Consider the following 23,082-nt stretch of genomic DNA (forward strand, 5'->3'; position numbering starts at 1 on the left):
CCAGAAGCTCACTTGCTTACCTCCCTAGGCCGGCAAGTACCCAGGTGCGACGAACGGTTCTTTGCTTGTGTATAGGTGGCTGCGTCTTCTCGGCCGTCGATGTGGCTTAGTGGTCTGTCTTGGCAAAATTGTCCCTCTGAGATACAAGGCACTATGCGCTCGCCATGGTTGACGACAGCACCTGGAAGTACCTACTTGCCCTTGCGTGTCTCGTGCTAGTACCTCCCTCAGGCACACCACTGGGGGGCTTGATCCACTGAGGAGATCGACACCTGCCTGCCCACCCCCCGATCCACCCCTCTCTCCTTCTCCTACTCCCCATTAATGGTCCAACCCGGGCACATATTAGTTATCCACAGGAACCCAACTGTTCCATGTACTCATTACAGCAGACGCACTCTCGCTGTGCTCACACGCGTCCCTCTTTCCCTACATCGTGATGCTCTGTATTGCTTTCTGTCGTCCAGCAGTGCAGGGTGGACTAGTTTCATGGGATGATCGGCGCAGGCTCGCCTTCTCTTGCCGACGAGGAGCTTTATGCACAGAAGGCATCAGGCATTGCCGAGAAGCATAACAAATATTCTGCGCTTCCGCTGAAACCCGACCAGGAGGCACATACACCACCTATACACGCGCATCCTCTGAAAACAGTTTCAATGCTGCGGGAAGGGGGGGGGGAGGGAGCTGGTGAAAAGGGGCCCATTTCCTGCGCACATCCACTGCAGCACCACGGTGCCGGGTTGCCGGGCCACTTCTTTGCTGTATCAACTGGATGAGCACGGTGCCTGTTCTCAGTCCTCCAGTCTGTCCCTCGTGCGTCTGCTTTTGCGGCTATCGGCTCCCCTCTCCAAGTCCAGGTTCAAGCTTGGGTACAAGCTCCAAGCAGCTCTGACGAATAATGCCCGCTGTTCTTGGGTCTAGCGCCTGAGACCGGCCGGCACTTGTCATGACGGAGCCTAACTCTAAAATCGACGCTGGCTGTCAACATTGGGGCCAGCACTCGGAAGACGAACCCGGTAGGTTGCGCTACTGCCACGGTTACTGTGAATGCAACGCTGGCTTGGGCTGCGGCATATTCGCCTCCCCCTCCCTCCTCTCCTCTCCCAACGCACCTCTTTCTTCGATCCACCCGCCCTCCCATGTAGGGCTCATGTGTCCCCAACGTACACGCTACCTGGATAGATGCCTTGTTGGGTACTGGGCCATGTGTTGCTGCTGTCAGTGCCTGCTCAGGTACATTAGGTCTCGACCTCACATCTCCGGGAGGGTGGGTGTTTCGAGACGGAACGTGATCAAGGGGACGCAGGGGACCTGGAGATCCTAGGAGTGGTACAACTAGTAAGTGGACCACCCACTGTGCACCAAAGCCAGGCCACAAGGCCGCCAGGACGGCGGATCACTCTCTTGTCTTTCTCTCGAATGCATTAGGTGCATCGTGTCCTTCGATGTGCTCCTTCATTTCATATCCGTCACCAACTGGCATGTTCCGAGATAGAGAGGATCCCGGCAAGGCCAACTTCTAGGACAGGGTAATTGGATGCCCTAGACGGACCACCAGCATGGCAGCCCTGCTGGTGTTGGAATCAACCGCAGGCGATTAGGTGGATATGGAACCAATGGTGCCAGCACGGAGCAGGCTCCGAGCCCTGCTCAGTCGGATGTATTTTGGTGCCGAGAAGGCGGTGCCGTGACAAACCCGGGGCTTTTTTTTCTTTCATTTGGTCCATGCCAGCCCCAGTCTATGCCAACTTGTCGATATTGGTTTTCGTTGCGAGGTCGTTCTGCTCGTGATCCTCATTTCGAATCCAAGCCGGTGGGTTTGTCGAGTTTTGACACGAGTATCCACCCTCGCACCAGACTACCAGGGTAGCGTCCGCCTGCCATTCAGTCGTGCAGCTGAGGAGTCGAGATATAGAAGAACGGGTGCCCTGGTAATTATGGATGCAGCATGCCCATCTAATGGCTGTGGATATGTACGACTGTCAGTGTGGTCTTTGGCCTACCTCGTCGTCCTGGTCGGCTTGTCACAGGCCCTGTCACGTTTAAGGTATGGGCAGTCGTACATGGTACTCGCAAAGATCGAGCACGTCTGGGCCACACAAGCGTGAGCAAGCGCCATTCCAGGAATGTCACCCACCCCTTAGCGAGTAGGACCTTGGCCCGCCTCTCCACGAGCCTTCACGAACCGCTGTCAACAAGCTACTGTGGACTCGTACACCCTTAAGGGCAGGCAGCTACTATCTAGGCGGTCTGACAAGCTGCGGGGTCTGTACGTTTCGACGCTAGTCTGCACATGCGCCCGCGAGGCTGCGCCCTGCGCTCCCTGTCCCTCCCCACTTTGCAGGGACTCAGATGTACATGTACAGTAATGTCCTACGGGCAGGGATATACCGTACAAGTACGTACATGTAGGTGGAAGGTACATGCAGCAAGGAGGAATCGTTTGTTGCCTCAGCCCCGGGGGAGGAACTGGAAAGGCTTGTCTCGCCTCGCCGTGACATTACCTCTCACCTGTTCAGAACGCCGCGTACCCTCGACCTAGCACTGATTACTTTTAGTATCCTTGCCGAACTCGCTGACCCTGAAAACGATCTCAATCATCTGGGACGGGTAGCATGGGTCCTATTTGTGTGCGAGTATGAACATCAAGAGGCCACGCCCAGCCCTGGCCAGCTCGCTGCCTTGCTCTGTCACCTGTAGCGGCGGGCTACGTGAGTACCATGTAGGACAATCACAATGCCATCATCGGGTGCCCAGGTTTGTACTGTACGTAATGCTTGAGCACAAAAGCAACCCAAGCAAGGATACATGTCCTCCCACCGCCATAAAGACGTAAGTCGGTCCTCCCTTTCGTTTCGGGCATAATATGTGCCTCATGTTAACTACACTGCGAGACAGCCTAATAGCGCTTCATGAAGAGCCACGGTCGATCAGCAGCCGTGTCATTCGATGAAGTGCCATAGGCCCTTGACGGTGCTACCATGGGTACCGGCACCGCTCCTCGAAATGCCTCGAGCATCTTCCCAGCCTCGCCTGCACCGCTAAGCCCCCCGCTTGAACGATCGCCTGTGGTCCGAGTGGGGACGAGGACGCCGCATTCCCAGTTTCGGCACGTGAGTTTTGCCCTGCCGGATCCCCGCTCTTTTGTGAGTCGACCCCTGTAGAAGATGTCCAAGTCAGTCAGGGGCGAGACGCGTACACTGTACGTCCAAGTGTGGCATGCTGCGACTCACCACGCGCTTTCCGACAAGTTGGCACTCCCGACGTAGGCCCATCCCGCTCCTGGGTCGTCTTGGCCACCTGTACTGTTGGGCTGCACAAAAATGATTTTGTCGTGCATGAGAACTCCAGGCCTTGTACTGATCGAATCTCGAAGCATTTCTCGTGGGAACGTTGCAGAGCCCCACCACTTCTCTTGGAAACAGATTGTGCCGCCAGCCTATGGCACATATAGTTAGCCGGAAATGACCCATGGACGTCGGCGCGAGCACTTTTCAGTCGAGCTGAGTTCACTTACAGCCTTGCCGCCTCGGCTTCTCGCGACTGTGTCTTCCGTGGGAAAGTATATCCGCATCTTAACCCCGAGCGCCTTCTGGCTATCTGTCGCATTGAGTGCGGTTTTGGTGTTCCGCCGGCTGGGCTGGTTCCCTCCATCGTTTTGATCTTGTTGAGCCTGGTGGAAGATAAGATCCTCGTGAACTCAAGGAAGAACAAGTCTCCGTTTGACGTACCTTGACACGCCGTGTATATCGTCTTGATGAACGAATTATCGATCGAACCCAGTGATGACGTCTGTAAGTATGAAATCGTCAGTTTTGTCCATTGAAAGACCTCTTTGAATGCCTGGGGTCATGTTTCCTTACCACATAGTCAACTGTGATAGGCTCATCGGTTGACAAGCCCAATGAATGCACGGCACGGCTCAAACCATGGTATCCTACGCCAAGTTATCAGAACCCAGTAGTCAGTGCGTCTTGTAAGAGGCATCACGATGTAGACAGGATGTCCTACCTGTCTCCCCGGATAGTTGGTCCGTGTGGCCTCCAGCACTGCCAGCATCAGTCAGCACAAAGCAATGATACGAGGCTCCAAGCCAGAGCATGAATCTCGCAGGGAAGATGCAGCGCAGGCCGTGATGGTCCGTGAAAGCTTACATGGTGTGAATGAAACGGAAGCGCTCCGTCTCAGTGAAGTCGAAGTTATCGAGGCTCTTGACCAGACTTTCGTCCAGTCCCTGTGCCCGAAGGAAGCGTCGCAGCTCGGTGCCAAAGGAAACTCCCGCGGCATCATTTCCTCGGATTGCATCTCCATCACCTGACGCTTGAACGATTCGTGGGAGATCAATAAGAAAAACCATCTATACTGTCAGCAGACTGATCCGTAGATGGAGTGTGAGGCCGGAGCTTTTTGATGGAACATACGTTCTCGAGTACTCCCGTCTCTCCCCAGTCGTAAGGGACCAGGTTACCAGATGGCACAACAATGCGCAAGTGACTGACAATTGTCAGTGAATCGTGAGAAGTATATGTGCGGAGAGGCCAATCGATTACTTTTGGTACTTCAACAGTTGCAACTTTGAGTGCATACAGCCAATGCCGTACATGGGAGGAAAGCAGAGTTTGATTCGGCTGCTCGGTACGCTGGCTCTCAATGTCTCTTGCTGCTATATGGTCAGCGACTGAACTCTCGACCTCTTGGTTGAGAGCACGCCGAACATGGGTCATACCTCGGCACCGTTCTTTGCATACGCAATGAATACCATTCTTGTTCTGGCAGTGTCGACTTTGGAAAGTAACCAGGGCTCATCCCATTGGAAAGATGACACGACAGCTAGCTCGAGCTTGTCCTTCTCGAGGACTTCTTCAATCTTGATGTCGTCATTTGTGCGCGGAAAACCATGCACCCACGTCCTTTTGACGACTCCTCTCGGGAAGCGTAGCTCCGGTACTTGGCGCGTGACTTGATTTCTATTCGAGGTCGTGACACCCATTAAAATCGAAGCTGACGCATCCTGCCTCAATGTAGTTGGATCAGTCGATCCTGGTGTTGCTGGTATTTTCAGTCGTTTGCCTTGCGGCCCATCAAGCGAGGCATCTTCAGCCGTTCGTTTGCGAAGCCGCTGTAGGCGCGCCTCTTCCATTTTCTTCCTATCCAGCAACCAGGAGTCCGGACCGACGACCTTGACTACCTGGTCTAGAGTCTTGGTGCCTTTGGGTGTAGGCTTCTGCTCCGAGGTTCTGGGCTTTTCTGCTTCCTGCTTTAGAGATGATGCGATAGCAGCTTTGAGGGCCTCGTCTTCGTCATAATCGCCGTTGACATCTTGGTAGGGAGTTTCTTCAGGTTGCTGGTTTGGCGACGGTGACGCCATCTTTGGGTTTGGATTTCCCGAGAGCTACCCCTCGTTCTCGAAAGGTTCGTTGAATGGCAATGATGGGTTATGGCTTCTTCCTTGCCTACGAGGGAGGCCGGCAAAATTGGACCAGGCGTGCGAGTACTTCGGTATTTGGGATAGAGCACTATGAGCTCTACCAGCACTCAAAACACGCTGACCGGCAAAATGATTCTTTGGATTAAATGACCTTGGTTTTACGCGCGACAGACCAAGGCCACGTGCGAGGTTCGGATGAGAATTCGTGACCCTTGGCGGAGGTGGTCTACACGTCCTTACACCTGCGCCACACCAAACGCGACTTGACCACGAGACCACGTGACATCGTATCTGCCTAATATCAAAGCAATTCTTCGCATTCACAGGGACAGGGGAAATTGTCCAATGCCTTCGACGTGATGGCCCATCAATGCACTGACCAAGCGCTAAGTCATTAGACTGCAGTGATCTTACAACGAATACATTACTAACATCATACGACTTAAAACAGTTTGTCAGGCGTTCACAACGCCCAGAGGGGAAGAAATTGGTAAGGATTGTATACAGTGGTAGTTTCGCTGTCCTTGTCATGATCTGACCATCGTGTGGCTAATGTGCACAAGCGAGCACAAAGGAGACACGCTGTACGGTGCGCCCTGAAACCATGTACCAAGCCTTGCCTGGTTGACGTTCCCTCAAAGTAGCGAATCCGGGTCTCGGATGTACGAGATCAATCCGACGCCGGCAACCATGGTCCTCCCACGCAAGCCAAAAAAAAAACATCCTTAACCCTTGCACCGCAGTGAGAACAATCATGTGCTGCAAAGCTTTCCCGCGAAGACTGTCGTAAATGAACAGAGACATGAAATCAAGAGGTCCCAATCAAGACAATTTAAGAATTCGCCTCAAGTCATCCTCCATTGCTAGCAAGCCCCGCAGGCCGGCTGGCAGGCGCGGAAGAACTCACGAGGGCCTCATTTGGGAGGGCTGAAGATGTCGTTTCTGAGCCCGAATTCTTGGGGCCGAACAGATATTTTTTCAGGGCTTCTGTTGGATCTCCGTGAAGCTGCGACGGCGAGACTCCATTGTTTGTGGGTTCTGGGACTGGGCCGCCTGCTGCGCGTATGCGATCTTGATAGGGAGTGGAAAAGGCAGGCCCAACCGGCCGTCCTGGAACACCGTCAAGCTCTGCCATGGGGATACCGGATGAGGAACGCTGCGAAAAGGCTTGTCTCTGGGCAATCCGTAATGCTGTCGGGGCATTGTTTGAGATCCTTGGGGCATAGCGTTGGGAGAAAACAGATGTCGGCTGGTAGAAGCATCGCTGACGAAGCTAGGGCGACGAGCCTTCTCCTTCTCCGCACGATCGGCTCTGAACATAGCCTCCAGTGGTGACTCACGCGCCTCGTTGGCTAGTGGCCGCCGCGGAGTCGGCATTTCTGGCTCTGTAGCGGGCGGAGATGGCTGCTGCTGGGCGTCTGGCGGCGAGTCTGCGTACTAGGCGATCCAGCAAATGGCTTGTAGAAACTTGGTATCGGCAAAGCAGATGGTGCCGGAGAAGCGTGGAACGTAGCGCCAGCGAAAGCGGCTGAAGACGGTAGCCTGGGTACGGCGGCGCTGTTCGGAGTGGTCTGGCGCACAGTTCGTGCGAAGTCGGGAGGAGGTGTCGATGCTGGGACGAGCCTGTTGTGACTACTGATGATGGCATTTGATGTGATCGCGGCGCGCGGAAGCTTCGCAGAGCCTGCTGAAAGCGACAGCTGCATATCAAATGCGGGAGAGCCGACTTTGAGGTGTGGACGGTTGAGGGCCCTGATCATATCCATCTTCGAAGTCACTGGCAAGTCGTTCTCAGATGCATACATCCTCTGCAAAGCGGGTTTGCCGTTATTTCGGGCGGCGCGACGGCGCGACGGCGTAGGTTTTGCCTGCTCCATTGCTGTACTGGATTTCGGCGCAGATGTTACAATATTTGATGGTATGGAAGAGCCAAGTCCGCCAAGAGAAGGCAAAGGTCGCGCGAGGTGACGGAACTGACGTTTTGGGTGTTAGCAGGCGCCTAGTTCGTGAGGGGGAAGCCAGCCTCGGGCGCGCGTTTGTTGCGCCAGTTGGCAATGCACGTGCGTGTTATGGGATGCCCAGCTGATGTCGAAATGAGATGGATATGTCGGTGATTGTGATGTAGGTGCAAAGAATCCGGATCATGGTGGAGAGGCAAGACGTTGGGTTGGAGGCAACCCTTGACACAGAAGTAGGCTGTGGAAGTAGCCAAGCAGCCCTGTTGGTTGACGAAAGCGGATGTTGAACGCAGATGACAGGATGTGCATGTGTGTAATGTGGGCCGAGGGGTAAAGTAGGCGGTACGCTGGCTCAGCTTGGTGACGTGGGTTAGGAGCAACGCTGGCACGGCACGTGATCGACAGCCAACCTTGCCGTCCGCTCCCCTCGACCAAGCAACTGTCTGTGGAAAATGCACAGACCGCCATTCTGCCCAAAGGTATTCTAACTCATCTCTAGTAAGGTACACAAAGCAACAACCTCTCGTCATCGAGCACCTGGGAAAATGAGACCATGAGGCGGTTGTAGCCTATAGACATACGCACTATACAAATAGCATGCCTGCTAGCAAAAGGGCGTGTGTTCTGGGTACCTACCTGGGTCAACAAGCAGGGACGTTGGAATTGGAAGGTCTAGTTTTGGCACTGTGCTCTGAGCACCCTATTGGGTAGGCGATCAGTTCAGGTTCCCGCCACCCCTCCAAAGAGAGTACCTACCTTGAGTAGTAGTTACCAAAGCAGGTGCCTCCATCCAACTTGCCCGAAAAGCGTCTCCTCGAACACCCCAGCAACATTCGACCAGACAAGCTTTTCTCTTGCTACCTACCTACCTAGGTACGTCGGCTCAGAATTCCGTGACTTGACCCGTCCTTGTCCCTTCCTTGCAGGCGTCACGCCGTCCGACAGCAGCTGGCAATCGTCCCCCGCGGTGTCGCTCCGAGCTTAGCTTACCGAGTTGTCTAGACCTTGAGGGAACTTCCTGGACTCTGACTTCGATCTATACCGCTCTCCATCCAACGACCAAATTCACACGGTTCTTGTCACAATATTCGTATCACACTTCACGGCAACTTCAACTCTATCGAACGCATTATCAACCCCCGCGGAATCACTAGCGAGTCATGGCCGACGTGGACATGACGGACGCTCCCGTCCAGGCAGTCGCTACGAAGAAATCCAGTGGCTCAGAGGGTAAAGCCACCGATGGAAAGAAGCGCTTTGAGGTCAAAAAGGTCGGGCCGGACAGTCTTTGCAGACAGCACACACTTGGCTGACTTACGATGATAGTGGAATGCTGTTGCGTTGTGGGCTTGGGATATTGTTGTCGACAACTGCGCCATCTGCAGAAACCACATTATGGATCTTTGTAAGTTTGATATCTGGCAGGGACAGACGTGGCTCCGACAAACTTTCAAGACTGGCCCGCTAACAGCAATGGTCTCATCCAGGTATCGAGTGCCAGGCCAACCAGGCCTCGGCGATTAGTGAGGAGTGTACGGTGGCTTGGGGGATATGCAACGTGAGCAGTGCCCGCTCCCCGGACTGCCTCATGTTATGGAGGGGTGTCGCTGACGAAGCTATAGCACGCATTCCACTTCCATTGCATATCGCGATGGCTCAAGACTCGACAAGTATGTCCTCTGGACAATCGTGACTGGGAATTTCAAAAGTATGGCCGTTAAGGAGAGACGGGGATTTGCCCAAGGGCCCGTCGGCGGGAAGCACGCAGGCAGGGAACGTACATCCGATGGGGCGGCGGCAACAATGGGAGGTGGAAACAACGAGGGCTGAAGAGCATGATATCATGGACCAACAGCCAGCACGAATAGCGCTTCTGACACCACGGAACTCGCGTACTTTGATATGAACCATTGTCATCATCTCATCCATTTTACTCCCGCTCGTCATCCCGTCTTCTCCACGACTGTGGTGTCGCCGACAGCACCTTGTGGTTCCAGCCACTTCACTGGGTGCCGGTTGTAGAATGGCCAAGGTGGCACGACAACAAGGAACGTCAAGGCCGTGCCGCCAAGCCCAATGTAAACAGCCAGCTTGATATCTTGGAGGATGAAGCCGACGACAAACGTGAGTACCTGAAACACAAAGACGGTGCGATCAGCGAATGGTAGCCATCAAGGTTGGTCTCAGGCAGCAAAGACGAGACGTACCCCGAAGGCAGAGAGCAGAAAAGTAGACAAGAGCTCGGCCTTCTTTTGTCCTTCAAAGTCCTGTTGGTAACACAGATGGGTCAGCGGGAGGGAGCGCCAAGGGTTGGACTGATCCGCCTATGACAACATACAATCTGGCCCTCGGCGAGATCCCGAACTTGGTCCAGAATCTGTTCAGCCATGGCGATGCGACCTTGCGTCAGGCAAGATCGGGAGTTGTCCGTAGAAAGTGGACAAGAAATGGTGATACAACGAGGAGCCGGGCGATCAATTCAAAGTGTTCCTCCCAGAAGTGCCCGGGATAGCTTGAGAATTGAGAAGCGGATGCAACAGCCTGTATCGCGATGCGGTCGCAGGATGGGCGTGCTGCAACGTGGTGTTCCTTAGGTAAGCGATGCTTGTGATGCTATCGGGACGAGTGGCTACCTTGCCTTGGGTGGTGCACAGTATGAATTCGAGCCGACGGAAGCCCATAATCATTCCTCCCACCAAAATGACGACGCATCGGACATGTTCCGAAGCATGCCCCAACCGCGGAACCTGCCCGAGAGCCTTACGCAAGTTAGGCAGTTCCTGACTAAATTTTCTGGCCTCCCACCTCTTGGGAGAGGGATATCAGCCCCAATGAACGACGTCCATTCTTTGACTTCGACATTTCGTTGCTTCACCTTTCCCACTCTCCTCCTTTCGTCTGCACCCGCCCAGTCTCTCAACCTCAACTGCAAACACAACAACCGCATCAGTTACCAATTCATTCGTGTCTCCAATTCACGCACTCCTCGGTTTTATCGAGTCTAGGGAAGGTCAAGCTCGTTATTTGGCACTCTGACTTTGGTCCAAAATCACGATCACCTCATCACTACATCTGAACTCTTCTGGCTTCACGACGCCCACCCGCCCGCGTCGAATTGAACACAGAAGGTCGCAAGACCCAACAACACATCTCTAGTCGTCAGAACACCACCAAGTTGGCTTCACTCGCCCCGCTTCAGCTCTTCCCTACCCGTTCGCTCCTAGGTCCTGGATTCTGGGTCTACAGTGGAGTGAACAAGAAGCCGCCTTAAGTAAACTTTGCCCGACAATCGCGACCAAACTCTGCAGCGACAAAACCAAGCACCCTGACTGTCGCCTCGGCAGAATACGACGCCTGCCTTGGGTCTGGACAGCGAAACATATCCACGATCTATGCGCGCAGTGCGCTACAGCTGTAGCCAGCTACCCGGCAGCGATATTCGCTTCGGCTAGTCAAGTTATGGGAGCCAATATCTGAGTTCAGACGCAGGGGCTCCTGCCGGCACAATTCGATCAAGCGCTGCTTAATTGTTAGATTCCATCTTTAAAACACCAACTCTCACGACCCCAACTCCAACTCCGACCCCATCTGGTTTAACAAAATGTCGGATCACGAGGAAAACGGCTCCGATGTGGGCTTCAAGACGCCTATCCCTGAGCTGGATGACCACAGACATCAACCACCCTCTTCACAGCAACATGAGCGGGTCCGTCGAGGTACCTTCGATTCGCTGTACGGTGCTCGTCTTCTGGCCGCCGACGATGATCAGGCACCGGACAATTCCAAAAATCGACTAAAAAGCTCAGAGGAGGCAATCTTGGACGACGAGATCGATCAGGCATCACCCACTACCCGGCGCCCTCGGCGGCCTACGGTGGAGACTATTGGCGAGCAGCGTTCGATCTCGCCTCCCAACTCTGTCAAGGCCTTTGCCGAAGCTCGCCGTCGCGAACGTGAGATGTCGTTTTCGGAACCGAGACCTGAGGAAACTGAACTACATCGAGCTATTTCCATTGCCAGTCGTCGAAGCAGGCCGCGCACTGTGGATGATGACGCCGTCAGTATGGACTCGAATCACACAGCCGAGGAAGACGTTTGCTTTCCACTTCAGGACAAGGGCAGGAAGGATCAGTTGTACATTGATTTCGACTACCTGGAGAACTTCTTGCAGTCTGAGTCTGCTGCACGTGCTCTCAGCAAACAGGAGACTGTGGACAGAAGCTTTGCGGATTTACGACCCCAAGGTTCCAGCTGCGCCCTGATGGGATCCAGTTGGCCACTCTAGATGGAGACATCCTTGACATGCCCTCCGAGTCATCGATGGCGGACGACAACAAAGAAAAACCCACTCTGGCTGACGAGTTAAGGGCTCCTCAGCAGCCGTCCATTGATAAGAACCGTTTCAGCTTCTTCTCCTCGGCTTGGGAGTCCACCATCCATGCTCAAGACTTTGGTGACCTGGTTCTACCAGGAGAGGATGTTCGGGGGTTGTTTGCTTTGCCGCCAAACGAATCAGACGGTGTCTGGTGGCTCAATGTCAACAACCCAACAAAAGAAGAAGTCCAAGCCATTTGCAAGGCATTCGGGATCCACCCTCTTACGATTGAGGATATCACCACTCAGGAGGCGCGCGAAAAGATCGAGCTTTTTCCTTCCTACTACTTCGCGAGCTTTCGCTCGTTTCAGACAGTAGAAGAAGACGATGGGCAAGAGTATGAGCCATTCAATATCTACGTTGTTGTGTTCAGAGAAGGGACTTTGAGCTTCAGCTTTCAACCAAATGCTCATGCTTCCCACGTTAGGAAGAGGATTGCTTTGTTGAAGGATTATGTTGCTCTCAGCAGTGACTGGATTTGTTACGCGATGATGTAAGTCCGTCTGTTGCCGAGAGCATTACTCCCTAGCGACGCTAATCGTTGTCTTCTTATTCATCAGTGACGACATTGTTGATTGCTTTGCGCCAATCATTCGAAAGATTGAGCTGGAGGCTGACTCGATTGAAGATGAAGTCTTCGTCATTCGCGAAGGCGATTCAAGCGTCTTCTTGCGGTCCATCGGGCGAGTGTGCAAGAACTGCATGGCATTGATGCGTCTGCTTGGAGGAAAGGCTGACGTACTCCGTGGTTTCACCAAGCGCTGCAACGAAAACTACAAGGTGACACCTCGGATGGATATTGGCTTGTACCTCGGCGATATACAGGATCACGTGGTCACGATGGTCACAAACCTCGGACACTTCGAGAAGATCCTGTCTCGTTCTCACAGCAACTACCTTGCACAGCTATCCATCAACAACATTGCACAGGGAACAGACACCAACCGGGTGCTGAGCAAGATCACATTTCTTGCCTCAATCCTGGTGCCGATGAACCTCGTAAGTGGCTTGTTCGGCATGAATGTCCGCGTGCCTTTCCAGGATGGTCCGAACGTGATTCCATTCTTCACCATTATGGGCAGCCTGTTCTTCTTCTGTATCGTCATCTTGGTATGGGCTCGCAGAGCCAGGTACATATGACGGCATGGTAAGAACCCGATACATCTTCCAGCTTAGTTCGTGCACACACACACACACACAATGATCCGGCACACGAGGGTTTCAACTGCTTGATGAAAATTAGAAACGCTTTCCTAGGTATCAATATATACGCTCTTAACAAAACCAAAGAAACTCTGTCTGCCAGGCTGAGGACCAGGGCAACGTAGATGTGACAACAATTCAAGACATGCACACTCAGTATAGGGCGTGCTGCGTTCTCATCCAATCTCTCCATGTTTTTGTTCTTGCTTTGGAATACCCCTAATTGCGCTTCACAGACACTGTTCAGTTCCACTGCTCATGATTCCCACACCACAGAGTTCAGGTTTGTCATGACGCAAGCCTCACCGTCTCGCTTCACAAGCCGCCCAATTCGGGAGACCTGTTCACCCGCAGCCTCCAACGCTGCTACAGTATCCTGTATTTGGTCCACGCCGACAGCCACCACCATACCGATGCCCATGTTGAATGTACGGCACATTTGAAGCGCCTCAACATTACCGCTGATCTTGAGCCACTTGAAGACGGCCGGCACTTGCCATGACGTCAAGTCTATCTCGGCAGCGAGTTCGTCTGGCAGCATGCGAGGCACGTTGTCGATCAGACCTCCACCGGTGATGTGTGCGAGTCCCTTGACAAGGCCCTTTTCGACAACTCCGCGCAAGCTCTTCACATAGATTCGTGTTGGTGTCAGCAGATTCTCGCCCACGCTCCGACCTTGGTCCCAAGGCGCCTGGTCGGAATATTGCAGTCCTTCGCGTTCCACAATTTTGCGAACGAGTGAGAACCCATTCGAGTGCACACCACTTGAAGCAAGTCCCAGAAGAACATCTCCCTGTGCCATGTCCTGAGTACGCGGAAGTCGGTGGCGGCCAGTCATGACGCCAACGGCGCAGCCCGCCGCATCGTAGTCATCTTTCTGGTACATGCCTGGCATCTCAGCAGTCTCTCCGCCGACCAGCGTGCAGCCAGCATCGATGCAGCCCGCCGCCACACCCTCAACGAAGGATGCCGCCGTGCTGAGGTCCAGCTTGCTGCAACCATAGTAGTCAAGGAACATGAGAGGTCGCGCACCCTGAACCACCAGGTCGTTCACATTCATGGCGACCAAGTCGATGCCCACCGTGTCATGTTTGCCCATCTTCTGCGCAATGAGCAGCTTGGTACCCACGCCGTCAATGGCACCAACAACAATGGGAAGCTGACCATCTTCCATCTGAATGCCACACTTGGCCAAATCTACCTCACCTCCAAAGCCTCCAATCTCAGCATCTGCACCAGGCTGTCTTGTGGCCCTCACAGCCTTCTTAATACGCTCCACAAAATCATTGCCGGCGTCGACGCTCACGCCGGCGGCGGCGTATGTGAGCGCCTCCTTAGCCCCGGTCTTGTTTCGGAAGGCACGGTGAGCGATGTCCTTGCGGTAGTACATCTTGTCAAACTGGATCAGCTTGATATCCTCCTGGTATGCCTTGTTGACCGCTGCCTCTAGGGACTCGGCAGCCGTCGCGTTGACGGCAATAACCCGACCGCCCGCAGTCTGGAGCTGTCCTTCCGCCGTGAGTATTGTTCCGGCGTGGAAGACGGTGATGTCAGGCGAGCTTGACGCCTGCACATTCATCGGCGTGCCCTTGGCGTAGGCGTCGGGATAACCTCCAGCAGCGACAACGACGGTAGCGCTGAATTTTGGCTCGATCTTCACCTTGACGCAATCTAGGCGAGCTTCGTGCGCCGTGCATGCGAGCATGATTTCGGCAAGATCGGTATCGGCAGACAGAAGCGGCAGGACAGTTTGCGTCTCTGGGTCGCCGAAGCGGACATTGTATTCAAGAGTCTTGGGTCCGTCAGGGCCGATCATGAGCCCAGTGAACAGGACGCCCCTAAAGGGCATGCCGTCTTGGCGCATGCCTCGAATGGTAGGCTGCACAACCTCATCTTCGATGCGTTTAATCAATGCATCCGTGGCAATAGTGGTGGGTGCGTAGCAGCCCATACCGCCGGTGTTCGGGCCCTGGTCTCCATCTCCGATCCGCTTGTGGTCTTGCGCCGGAGGCAGCGAGATGGTGTGGGTACCGTCGCTGAAAGTGAGAATGCTGAGCTCGTCGCCGGTCAGAAATCTTCGATGACAACCTCCTGTCCGCATCTCCAAAAGCCTTGTCGACCATGATCTGCTTCAGAGCAGCCTTCGCCTCGTCTTTGGTAGCCGGGATAATGACGCCCTTGCCGGCGGCGAGTCCGGTGGCCTTGATGACGACATTATGCGATATGCGATCGAGGTATGCGAGTGCCTGGTCGAAGTCGGAAAAGTTCTCGTAAGCGGCGGTGGGAATCCCGTGCTTCTTCATAAAGTCCTTGGAGAAGGTCTTGCTGCCCTCCATGCGAGCGGCCTCTTTGGAGGGACCGAAGCAGGGAATCGCAGCGTCGCGGAAGTACCCCTCGACGCCATCGACGAGAGGCGCCTCCGGGCCAGGAACAACCAATGTGATTGCATTGGACTTGGCGAATGCAACGAGCGCCGGGTAATCGTCCGCAGCAACGGAGGAGACATTGGTGGTCTTGGGACAGGTCGCAGTGCCACCATTGCCCGGAACCGCAAAGATGGCCTCAACGGTGGGGGACTGGCTCAACTTCCAGGCGAGCGCATGTTCGCGACCGCCATTACCAATCAGCAAGATCCGCATGGTAGAAGCCATCGCAATGGTTGGCAAATTTTGAAGCGATATCGGTAGGTTGAGTGATGGAGGGGTGACTGGGGGACAAAAAAAAATTCCCCCACTTGCCTGATTGTGTTGATGGGTGCGGAAGCAAGCGGGAACTGAACTACCCCTCTGTCAACCCCACATTGCGACAGATAAGAAGATAAGATATGGATAAGCAGCTCACTTGATGACTGAGCTTCGTGCGAGCTTGGTTGACGGCCTGAGGTGCAAGCAGACCTGGTGTCGCAGCGTTGAATCCTGTGACGACCTCCTATTGCTCCAAGGTCTCACATTCTCACCAAACGCAAAAACAACAACAGCACACTCAAGCCTTCCGCAGTATCAACTGAACTCCGGTAGCGTAAGTTTCCTGATTTTGTTCAATCACAACTCCGATTGACACCCAGTTCCTCTCAGATCTGCCAAAATGGACGCCTCGCGACAAGGAATCGAAAACTCAGACCTCGAAAAACTCAACGACAAGGACAAGCAGGAGCTTCGTCAGTTCCTTGCCAACGAGTCACAAAGATCGCAGATCCAGTCCCGTGCGTCCCCCACTGCCTACGGCCACTCGTCCGCCGCCACTTGATCGTCCCTGCAGATACAGGCGTACTGACCTGTCGTAGAAACACATGCGCTCACCGAGATCTGCTGGAAAAAGTGTGTCACGGGCTCCATTCGAGGATCCAAGCTGGACAATGGCGAGGAGAAATGTCTAGCAAACTGCGTCGACAGGTTTTTGGACGTCAACTTCTTGACCATGAAGCACCTGAACAGCATGCGTTCTGGTTAAAATAAAGATTTTGTACAAAAACATGACGGCATCACTGTATCATTAACAGTGGAATATCTTGTGTGTACTAAATTGACAACGTTCGTCGCATGCGCAGTCCAAAAGAGCTCGAACTCCACCCTGTGGACGGGACATAAACAAATCATAGGGGCATCGTCACCGCAATTCATGTTACAAAGACTCAGCGATTCGGCGTTCATGTGGATTGTGGACGTGTTTTCGGTACGCGTGCCGACTACACTAAATCGACGTGTCGATTGTGTTTGGGTGCCTATGGTGTTGCCACACCAGGCGTTTAAAATGACAACCTGTGACGCCCTATGCCCATGCTTTGCGAGTGAAAGTCCTCCACCGAGTAGACCGAACAGACCGATACCAATCACCTTTTAGACGAGGGCCAGCTTGGTGGCAGCAATGTCGAGGGCATCGACGTCGGGCGTAAGGCGGGCGTAGGCCTTCTTGGAACCGTCGGGGCTTCACTTCGGTTAGTTGTGGGCAGCGCTGACTTGGGGTTGATTCCAACACATACCGGACGAGGGTGTTGATCTTGACAGTGTCAATGTCGTAGAGCTTCTTCAGGGCCTGCTTGATCTGGGCCTTGTTTGCCTTGATGTTGACGATGAAGACGAGGGTGTTGTGCTCCTCGATCTTCTTCATGGCGCTCTCGGTGTTGAGGGGGTGGATGATGACCTTGTGCTCATCGAGACGGGGCTCGTGAGGGATCGACTTGCGGGGGTACTTGGGCGAGCGCGAGACCTGGAGGGTCTTGGGCAGGTGGAAGCTGGTTGTGTACCTGACCTTGGTCTTCTTCTGGGAGTTGGTCTGCGCATCGAGCATTAGCGGACCGCGTGAGAAACACACTCAGTAGAACGGCGATTCCGGCACTTACACCCTTGAGGGCAGCCTTAGCAGCAGCGTTGGCCTGCTTGGAGCCCTTGGGCGCCTTGGAGGCGCCACCTAGATTAGAGAAGAAGCATCAGCAATCGCTCTGTGAAGAACTCGCAAAGTCTGCTGCTGCATGATGCCCAGGCAACTGGTGTCGAAAATGCCGGAGTAACAAATTGGTGCGGCGACGCATATTGCGCAAAAAGGATTTTGGGGTCAAGTTGTATTACCCTTGGTCTGCGTCTTGGGAGCCATTTCGACGATGTTGCTGGACGTGTTAGGCGGGTTGGGCGTGTCGGATGGTGTCGAGGTCAGTCGCTGAAGGGGAACTTTTTTTCTCTTTCAAGCAAACGAGTGAAGTTTGTGTGTCGATATTCGAAAAGCCGCTAGGGCAGCGGAGAGGGCCCGCTTACCGGGAATTGTGATTGGTAGGCATGGTGCTAGAGCGGGACCGAACCATCGGATCACGTGAGGAAGTGTCCTCAACCAACTGCGGAATAATTCCCTGACGTAGGCAATGTCTGTGGAGTACTGAGCTGGAGGGAGACCAGGCAAACATACTGGTCCATGTGACAAGAAGGCTCTAATTTTCACCTCTCAGACTACAGGAGCTCAAGTGCATCACCAGCTTTCGCAGTTTCACATACCACCAGCAAGTTTCTGTCGTGCCTTACTCGCCCAGTATGGCGAGGAAACAGAGACATGCGACCACAAGCTTATCTCGAGGCCGCCCCCCAACTCTACAGCGCAAAGTTCATTCGATATCCAGGAAAGAAACTCGGACGCTCATCAACGCCCACCACACACTCCAGAAGAGACGGCAACAAGCCATCTCGCGCAATGACAGCGTTCTAGTAGCAGCTATCGAGGCAGAGATTTCGTCCCTTGGCGGCATCGCAGAGTATCAACGGGCCAGCCTTCAAGGGCAGAGAAACGATAGGGGCGGCGACAGCTCCAAAGTACTTCTTGAGTGGCTGAAGCCTGCTATCACACAAATGAAGGCGGCCTCATCGGTACCAGATCAACACTTTCGCATGCTCGAGGTGGGAGCACTGAGCACAGAAAATGAATGCTCGCGAAGTGGCTTATTTGAGATGAAACTCATCGATCTCAATAGCCAACACGACGATATCCTTCAACAAGACTTTATGGAACGCCCTTTGCCGACGAAAGACAGTGAACGGTTCGAAATCATCTCACTTAGCTTGGTCCTCAACTACGTTCCCGACCCTGTCCTACGGGGTCGAATGCTGCATCGCACCTTGGCATTCCTACGTGAACCACGGATCGACCTGCCTAGGGAAGGCAGCGCAATCTTTCCGGCACTGTTTCTCGTGCTTTCTCGTAGTTGTGTGCACAACTCGCGATACTGTTCACTCGAACGTTGACTGAACTCATGCTCTGCTGGGCTACACGTGCATACAGACCAAGTACACCAATAAGGTATGGCGTACTTCCTTTGGAGGCGGACAGAGCCACCTCGGAATCCTTTGACGATTTTCCCCAAGAAAAGAGGTCAATGCCGGGGGAGATCGCAACAACTTCGCCATTGTTCTCAATAAAGCATGAATTAATGGCGTCAAATTTATCCACCTGCAGACTACCCGTCGCTACAGCGTCGGTGCTTCTCCATCGCCCTGATACAGAATATGCCGTGAGAAGCATGCCCAAACTAGGATGCGGGCAGAGGGATAATGCGATACTCGACTGCGTGTCTGAGTCGGCATCAAGAGCTCTTCGAAGATTCGTTCCGCTTCCCACCGACGGCCAGGCCCTCGAAGGTTTGAACGGCCTGGCCTTCGCCCACATGGCATTCCGGTAGCGGGGCGTTGCCCGGGCGCACCACGACAAGACTGTGCATTCCAGCTGCTCGTGCGGCGGAAACCTCATCCACGTTGTCGCTCAAGAAAAGCCATTCCTGAGGTTGAGTGTCGGGATATCTGGAGAGAATGCTCGTATAGCTGCTAGATTCCATCTTCATCCCAGCGTTGACCGTGTCGAACCAGTCCGAGATGATGGGAATCAAGCTGGGCGGTGAGGCATTGGTATGCCCAAAGAGAAGCTTCTGCGCAGGAACCGAACCGGACGAGTAAATTATGAGCTTGATGCCAGCATCGTGCCAAGCCCGCATGCTCGGAGAGACGTCTGGAAAGAGGGGGGCTTTGATATCCCCTGATTCGTAGCCTGCTAGCCAGAGGTAGCCTTGCAAGGCCTTGAGGTATGAGACCTTGACATCACGCTTGACAAGGTCCGCAACGTGGGCCTCGAAAACTGGCCTTGAGGACGCTGCTGGCTCAGGGAAGGCGTTGCGGTACGGAGCAAAGTCTGGACTATCCCACTTCTTGTCTAGAGTCACAGGCAGGGCTTGAAGTGCGTAAGGAAACTGAGCAAAACCACGTCGTCAGCTATGCCATGTCCACTCACATGCTGCCTGGCCATGCCATCTAAGGCGGTGAGTTGGCTCAGCGGCCCAGGCGACGTAGACCAGATATCGACGAAGAACCTACCAGGACATCCTTGACGAAAGAAATCGGACAAACAGTCCCCTCTGACAGGAACACAAATCATCAGCCTCTCACATCACACTACCAAACCACGGGGCGAGGGGCCAGGGGAGCCAATGGAGGGAGTAATGTAAGATTGGGAGGTGAAAGGGTGCGGATGGGCGGAACCCACCAATGTCCAGCAAGACAACCTTCACGGCCGCCAAGTCGGCCGCGGACGTAGTTGCGGTCGCGGACGCCATGCCGGGTCTCGATCGGGCCAGGGAGAACGGTAATGGCAACGGCGGTGAGAGACCAAGTTGCACCGTGGACGGGGGTGTGCGGGAGGCTGAACGGAAAATAGATGTACGAAATTTTTCACCGGCTAGGAAGAAGCGGTGCGCTGTAATGGTATTCTTGGTTGTTCGATCTCTGGCCCCCGGTCAACAGAAAATTTTCACCACCATTCCTAGGTCAAACAGTTCACGATGATTCGACTACCCCAATGGTGTGGGTGGTAGTTGGGAGACTCTATTCATGCAGGAGAATGGGCACAACGAAATTAGGAGAAGGCGGTCAAGCAGCCAGTCTCGGTATCGCTGCCGGAAGCAAGTGTAGTGACAGATGGAGGAGCCAGGGACCTGCATGGTCTGGAGGTTGGGGGGGTTAGGGGAGTCGGCTGAAGGCTCGACGGTGGACCATTGGCGGGTCCAACTACCACTGACCAACCCTCCTCCATCCAAGACAGGACGACTGAGGGCCACTCTCCTTCCGAAAGTGCTCCCTGAAATGAACCACAGCTTCAGCGTCCCAGCCACTACTGGGACACTACTGGATACTTGGATACGTCGATAGGAAGTGCAGGACCACACTCCCTTTTGATGGGGTCCGACGCATCACTGAGCTCCACCCGACTGCGTTGTCGAGGCGAAAAGGTGTCACACTGCACCCAGCCCCGGCTTCGAGCTTGAGGCCCTCCTGCCTGCCACTCACATCACACTCGTTGGCTCAGGTAGGAGGACCGGACAGTAGTGGACGGGAGGTGGGCCTGCCACAGCATCGTGCATCCTCCAGTATGCAGCCGATGAGGGTCTTCCTACATACAAATGCCATTCATCGTACATGCTGCGTGGTAGGGGTCAGGTATGGGTGCAGGCTACTAGCATCAGACGGACTCGTCCGCCCCGCGGTCGTGTCTGCTCTTGATTTGCCTAGAAAACAATCAGTGGCAGATAACGAACCGGGTGGAAAGATTGTCGTTATCAGCTTCCAAGCCAGAAACGCAGCGTCATTTGGGGGCCTGGATGGAACGGGGTGCTCCGTGCGTGGGTACGTGATGGTACGGGTAGGAAGATCATGCCGGGTAAGGTCGCTCGCTACCTGCCTACTTTGCTCAGGTACCGAACGGTATGACTATGACGAAAGATGAAGACGGAAATGGAATGTTCGCAGCGATTCTGTCGTGTCAACCAGCCCCTGGAGTATTACCTAAAGGTAGCCAGTTCTGGGCCTGCACTGTTCTGTCACACGACCAAGCCTCGGGAGGTTGACTCGTTCTTTCTGTTGGGGATAAACCGGGCCCCGGGTGCCATGACGAACCACGACGAACAGGTGACGCTGGTGCAATTCCCCCTCCCTTCCCCTTTCCGGAGCAACGAATCTCAGGCATGCGTGTCTTCACAAACCAGTGCATCTATCTCTGGGTCCTCTGGGTTCTTCTCTTGGATCCTGAATGGTATGGGCACCATTATCTCGCTGGCACTGTGTCTTATCTCCCCCCCCCCCATCCCGTGCGTAGATGAAACGCTCTCACCAAGCTGATCGCTCAAACATTCCCCTCCTGCTGCCCGTTGAACGGATCAATATATTCAGTACACGGAAAAGGGGGATCATGGATCGTCACTTGCTCGCCTGCTGCCGCTACACAACCCCGAGCGAGGTATGGTGCTTGACGCGTCTTTGTTTGAGACTCATGCAGGGACAAAGTTGCTTCCGGCCTGGTCATTGCTCTGCCCAGCGTATTCCCCAGGTTCGACGAGGTACCTGGAGGTCAAGCGTCTCGCTGTAGGTAGGCCAGGTAGGCTGCAGGACGAGATGAGCGCAGTCGAGGGGTCCAGCTCATCATCCCATGTAGGCCAATGGAAGCCTCCATCAGGGACACTGCGGGGCGAGTGAAACAGGGCACTTGAAAGAATGCGGACGCGAAACACGGTGCGGGTTCGGGGAGCAGGAGGCAGTAGATTAGCAGATTACGGACAACAGACGAAGGAGCACGAGCAGAGAGGAAGTGCCAGAGGGACTGCCGCATTCGTTCGAACTGGTCCAACCTTGAAGGGCCAAGGTCCAGGTCCAGGTCCGAGTCCGGGTCCAGCCCAGACACAGACAGTGTGGGTTGCGTGTCTTGCCGAACGGCAGGAACCAGAGCGATACGAAGAGAACAGGTAGCGAGCCCAGCGCCGGAAGCGACTGCGACGACCTGGCCAGGGCGTACCGTCTAGTACCTGGCAGTGTTGGCGGTGAGCGAGCCCTGGCAGCCTGTTGCTCACTTGACGCATGGTCGTACCCCACACGGTCCCGAGCCCGATACTGCACACGGCCTGGGGAACATGTCTGTCGCCATCGGCTACCTGATGTATCGCGCCTCGTGCCCCGTCTAGCTTCGTAGTTCGTTACGACAACGTGTCATGCCGACAGTGCGCAAAGTGCAACCCATGTTTGTTTACTTGTCCCTCAACTTGGCTGCTCACTGGCTGTCGCACGGTCGCAGCCACCTCACCTGGGCTGCTGGGCTTGCGTCGTCGCTCTATCCTGCACGCCGGCCCCATCGACCCACCCCATAGCGCCATCGCCATTCCCATGCCCCCCGTTGCTCGACCCAGTCGACCAGTCAAGCCAGGCCTTCCTCCTGCCCTGCCGCCGCTGCCACCGCCCTTTCCGTCTCGTTCCTCGCCCTCCCCCAGGCTTCCAGCTCCCAGATCCCACCACCCCATCGTCTCCACTCCTCTCTCTCTCTCTCTCTCTCTCACCCGTCTCGCTCGCTCTCTTGCTGGCTGCTCTCTCCTCTTCCTTCCCTGTCTGTCACTCTTCCGAGCTTCCCACCCGCCACATCCGCATCGTCTCTCCTTGTGCCTGCACCTTCTCTCACCTCTCTAATACATCGTCTCCTCCGCCCCTGCTACCCTGTCTTGCTTTCCTCATCTCTGTCCTTCTACCGTTGATAATCGTTACCCCCCCTCTCTCGCCCTCCTTTTTCGTCAAAGAGGCCTCTCCTTCTGTCGGTGCAACCTCGCACATTTCCCT

General features: G+C 54.6%; 9 protein-coding genes across 9 annotated transcripts; 3 read left to right on the forward strand and 6 right to left on the reverse strand.

Annotated features, from left to right (window-relative positions):
• Window positions 1-2,899: 2,899 nt before the first annotated feature.
• Window positions 2,900-5,368, reverse strand: VDBG_08637 (tyrosyl-DNA phosphodiesterase domain-containing protein; the record flags this gene model as incomplete). The annotated part of the gene is made up of 9 exons (XM_003000795.1): window positions 2,900-3,158; window positions 3,234-3,439; window positions 3,518-3,673; window positions 3,864-3,937; window positions 4,012-4,049; window positions 4,155-4,357; window positions 4,422-4,494; window positions 4,551-4,660; window positions 4,727-5,368. The coding sequence occupies 9 exons, from the start codon at window positions 5,366-5,368 to the stop codon at window positions 2,900-2,902; spliced, it is 1,761 nt and encodes a 586-aa protein (XP_003000841.1).
• Window positions 5,369-6,406: 1,038 nt separating this feature from the next.
• VDBG_08638 (predicted protein) lies at window positions 6,407-7,305 on the reverse strand (the record flags this gene model as incomplete). The annotated part of the gene is made up of 2 exons (XM_003000796.1): window positions 6,407-6,846; window positions 6,897-7,305. 2 exons carry the CDS (start codon window positions 7,303-7,305, stop codon window positions 6,407-6,409), a joined length of 849 nt encoding a protein of 282 aa, XP_003000842.1.
• An 851-nt stretch (window positions 7,306-8,156) lies between these two features.
• VDBG_08639 (RING-box protein) lies at window positions 8,157-9,325 on the forward strand (the record flags this gene model as incomplete). The annotated part of the gene is made up of 5 exons (XM_003000797.1): window positions 8,157-8,263; window positions 8,389-8,657; window positions 8,713-8,791; window positions 8,874-8,944; window positions 9,009-9,325. 4 exons carry the CDS (start codon window positions 8,547-8,549, stop codon window positions 9,105-9,107), a joined length of 360 nt encoding a protein of 119 aa, XP_003000843.1.
• On the reverse strand, window positions 9,237-9,998 carry VDBG_08640 (microsomal signal peptidase 12kDa subunit; the record flags this gene model as incomplete). Its single annotated transcript, XM_003000798.1, has 3 exons — window positions 9,237-9,518; window positions 9,594-9,653; window positions 9,725-9,998. The coding sequence occupies 3 exons, from the start codon at window positions 9,773-9,775 to the stop codon at window positions 9,330-9,332; spliced, it is 300 nt and encodes a 99-aa protein (XP_003000844.1).
• A 989-nt stretch (window positions 9,999-10,987) lies between these two features.
• Window positions 10,988-12,901, forward strand: VDBG_08641 (magnesium transporter ALR1; the record flags this gene model as incomplete). Its single annotated transcript, XM_003000799.1, has 3 exons — window positions 10,988-11,630; window positions 11,726-12,254; window positions 12,322-12,901. The coding sequence occupies 3 exons, from the start codon at window positions 10,988-10,990 to the stop codon at window positions 12,899-12,901; spliced, it is 1,752 nt and encodes a 583-aa protein (XP_003000845.1).
• A 319-nt stretch (window positions 12,902-13,220) lies between these two features.
• Window positions 13,221-15,615, reverse strand: VDBG_08642 (phosphoribosylamine-glycine ligase; the record flags this gene model as incomplete). The annotated part of the gene is made up of 2 exons (XM_003000800.1): window positions 13,221-14,802; window positions 14,918-15,615. The coding sequence occupies 2 exons, from the start codon at window positions 15,613-15,615 to the stop codon at window positions 13,221-13,223; spliced, it is 2,280 nt and encodes a 759-aa protein (XP_003000846.1).
• Window positions 15,616-16,048: 433 nt separating this feature from the next.
• On the forward strand, window positions 16,049-16,518 carry VDBG_08643 (mitochondrial import inner membrane translocase subunit TIM8; the record flags this gene model as incomplete). The annotated part of the gene is made up of 2 exons (XM_003000801.1): window positions 16,049-16,166; window positions 16,248-16,518. 2 exons carry the CDS (start codon window positions 16,049-16,051, stop codon window positions 16,412-16,414), a joined length of 285 nt encoding a protein of 94 aa, XP_003000847.1.
• Window positions 16,519-16,800: 282 nt separating this feature from the next.
• VDBG_08644 (60S ribosomal protein L25) lies at window positions 16,801-17,554 on the reverse strand (the record flags this gene model as incomplete). Its single annotated transcript, XM_003000802.1, has 4 exons — window positions 16,801-16,888; window positions 16,944-17,236; window positions 17,304-17,371; window positions 17,530-17,554. The coding sequence occupies 4 exons, from the start codon at window positions 17,552-17,554 to the stop codon at window positions 16,801-16,803; spliced, it is 474 nt and encodes a 157-aa protein (XP_003000848.1).
• A 1,471-nt stretch (window positions 17,555-19,025) lies between these two features.
• Window positions 19,026-20,193, reverse strand: VDBG_08645 (UTR4 protein; the record flags this gene model as incomplete). The annotated part of the gene is made up of 3 exons (XM_003000803.1): window positions 19,026-19,682; window positions 19,807-19,847; window positions 19,976-20,193. 3 exons carry the CDS (start codon window positions 20,043-20,045, stop codon window positions 19,026-19,028), a joined length of 768 nt encoding a protein of 255 aa, XP_003000849.1.
• Between the last annotated feature and the right edge of the window lie 2,889 nt (window positions 20,194-23,082).

This window comes from Verticillium alfalfae, genomic scaffold (assembly GCF_000150825.1).
Source record: "Verticillium alfalfae VaMs.102 supercont1.13 genomic scaffold, whole genome shotgun sequence".
Lineage (NCBI taxonomy): Eukaryota > Fungi > Ascomycota > Sordariomycetes > Glomerellales > Plectosphaerellaceae > Verticillium > Verticillium alfalfae.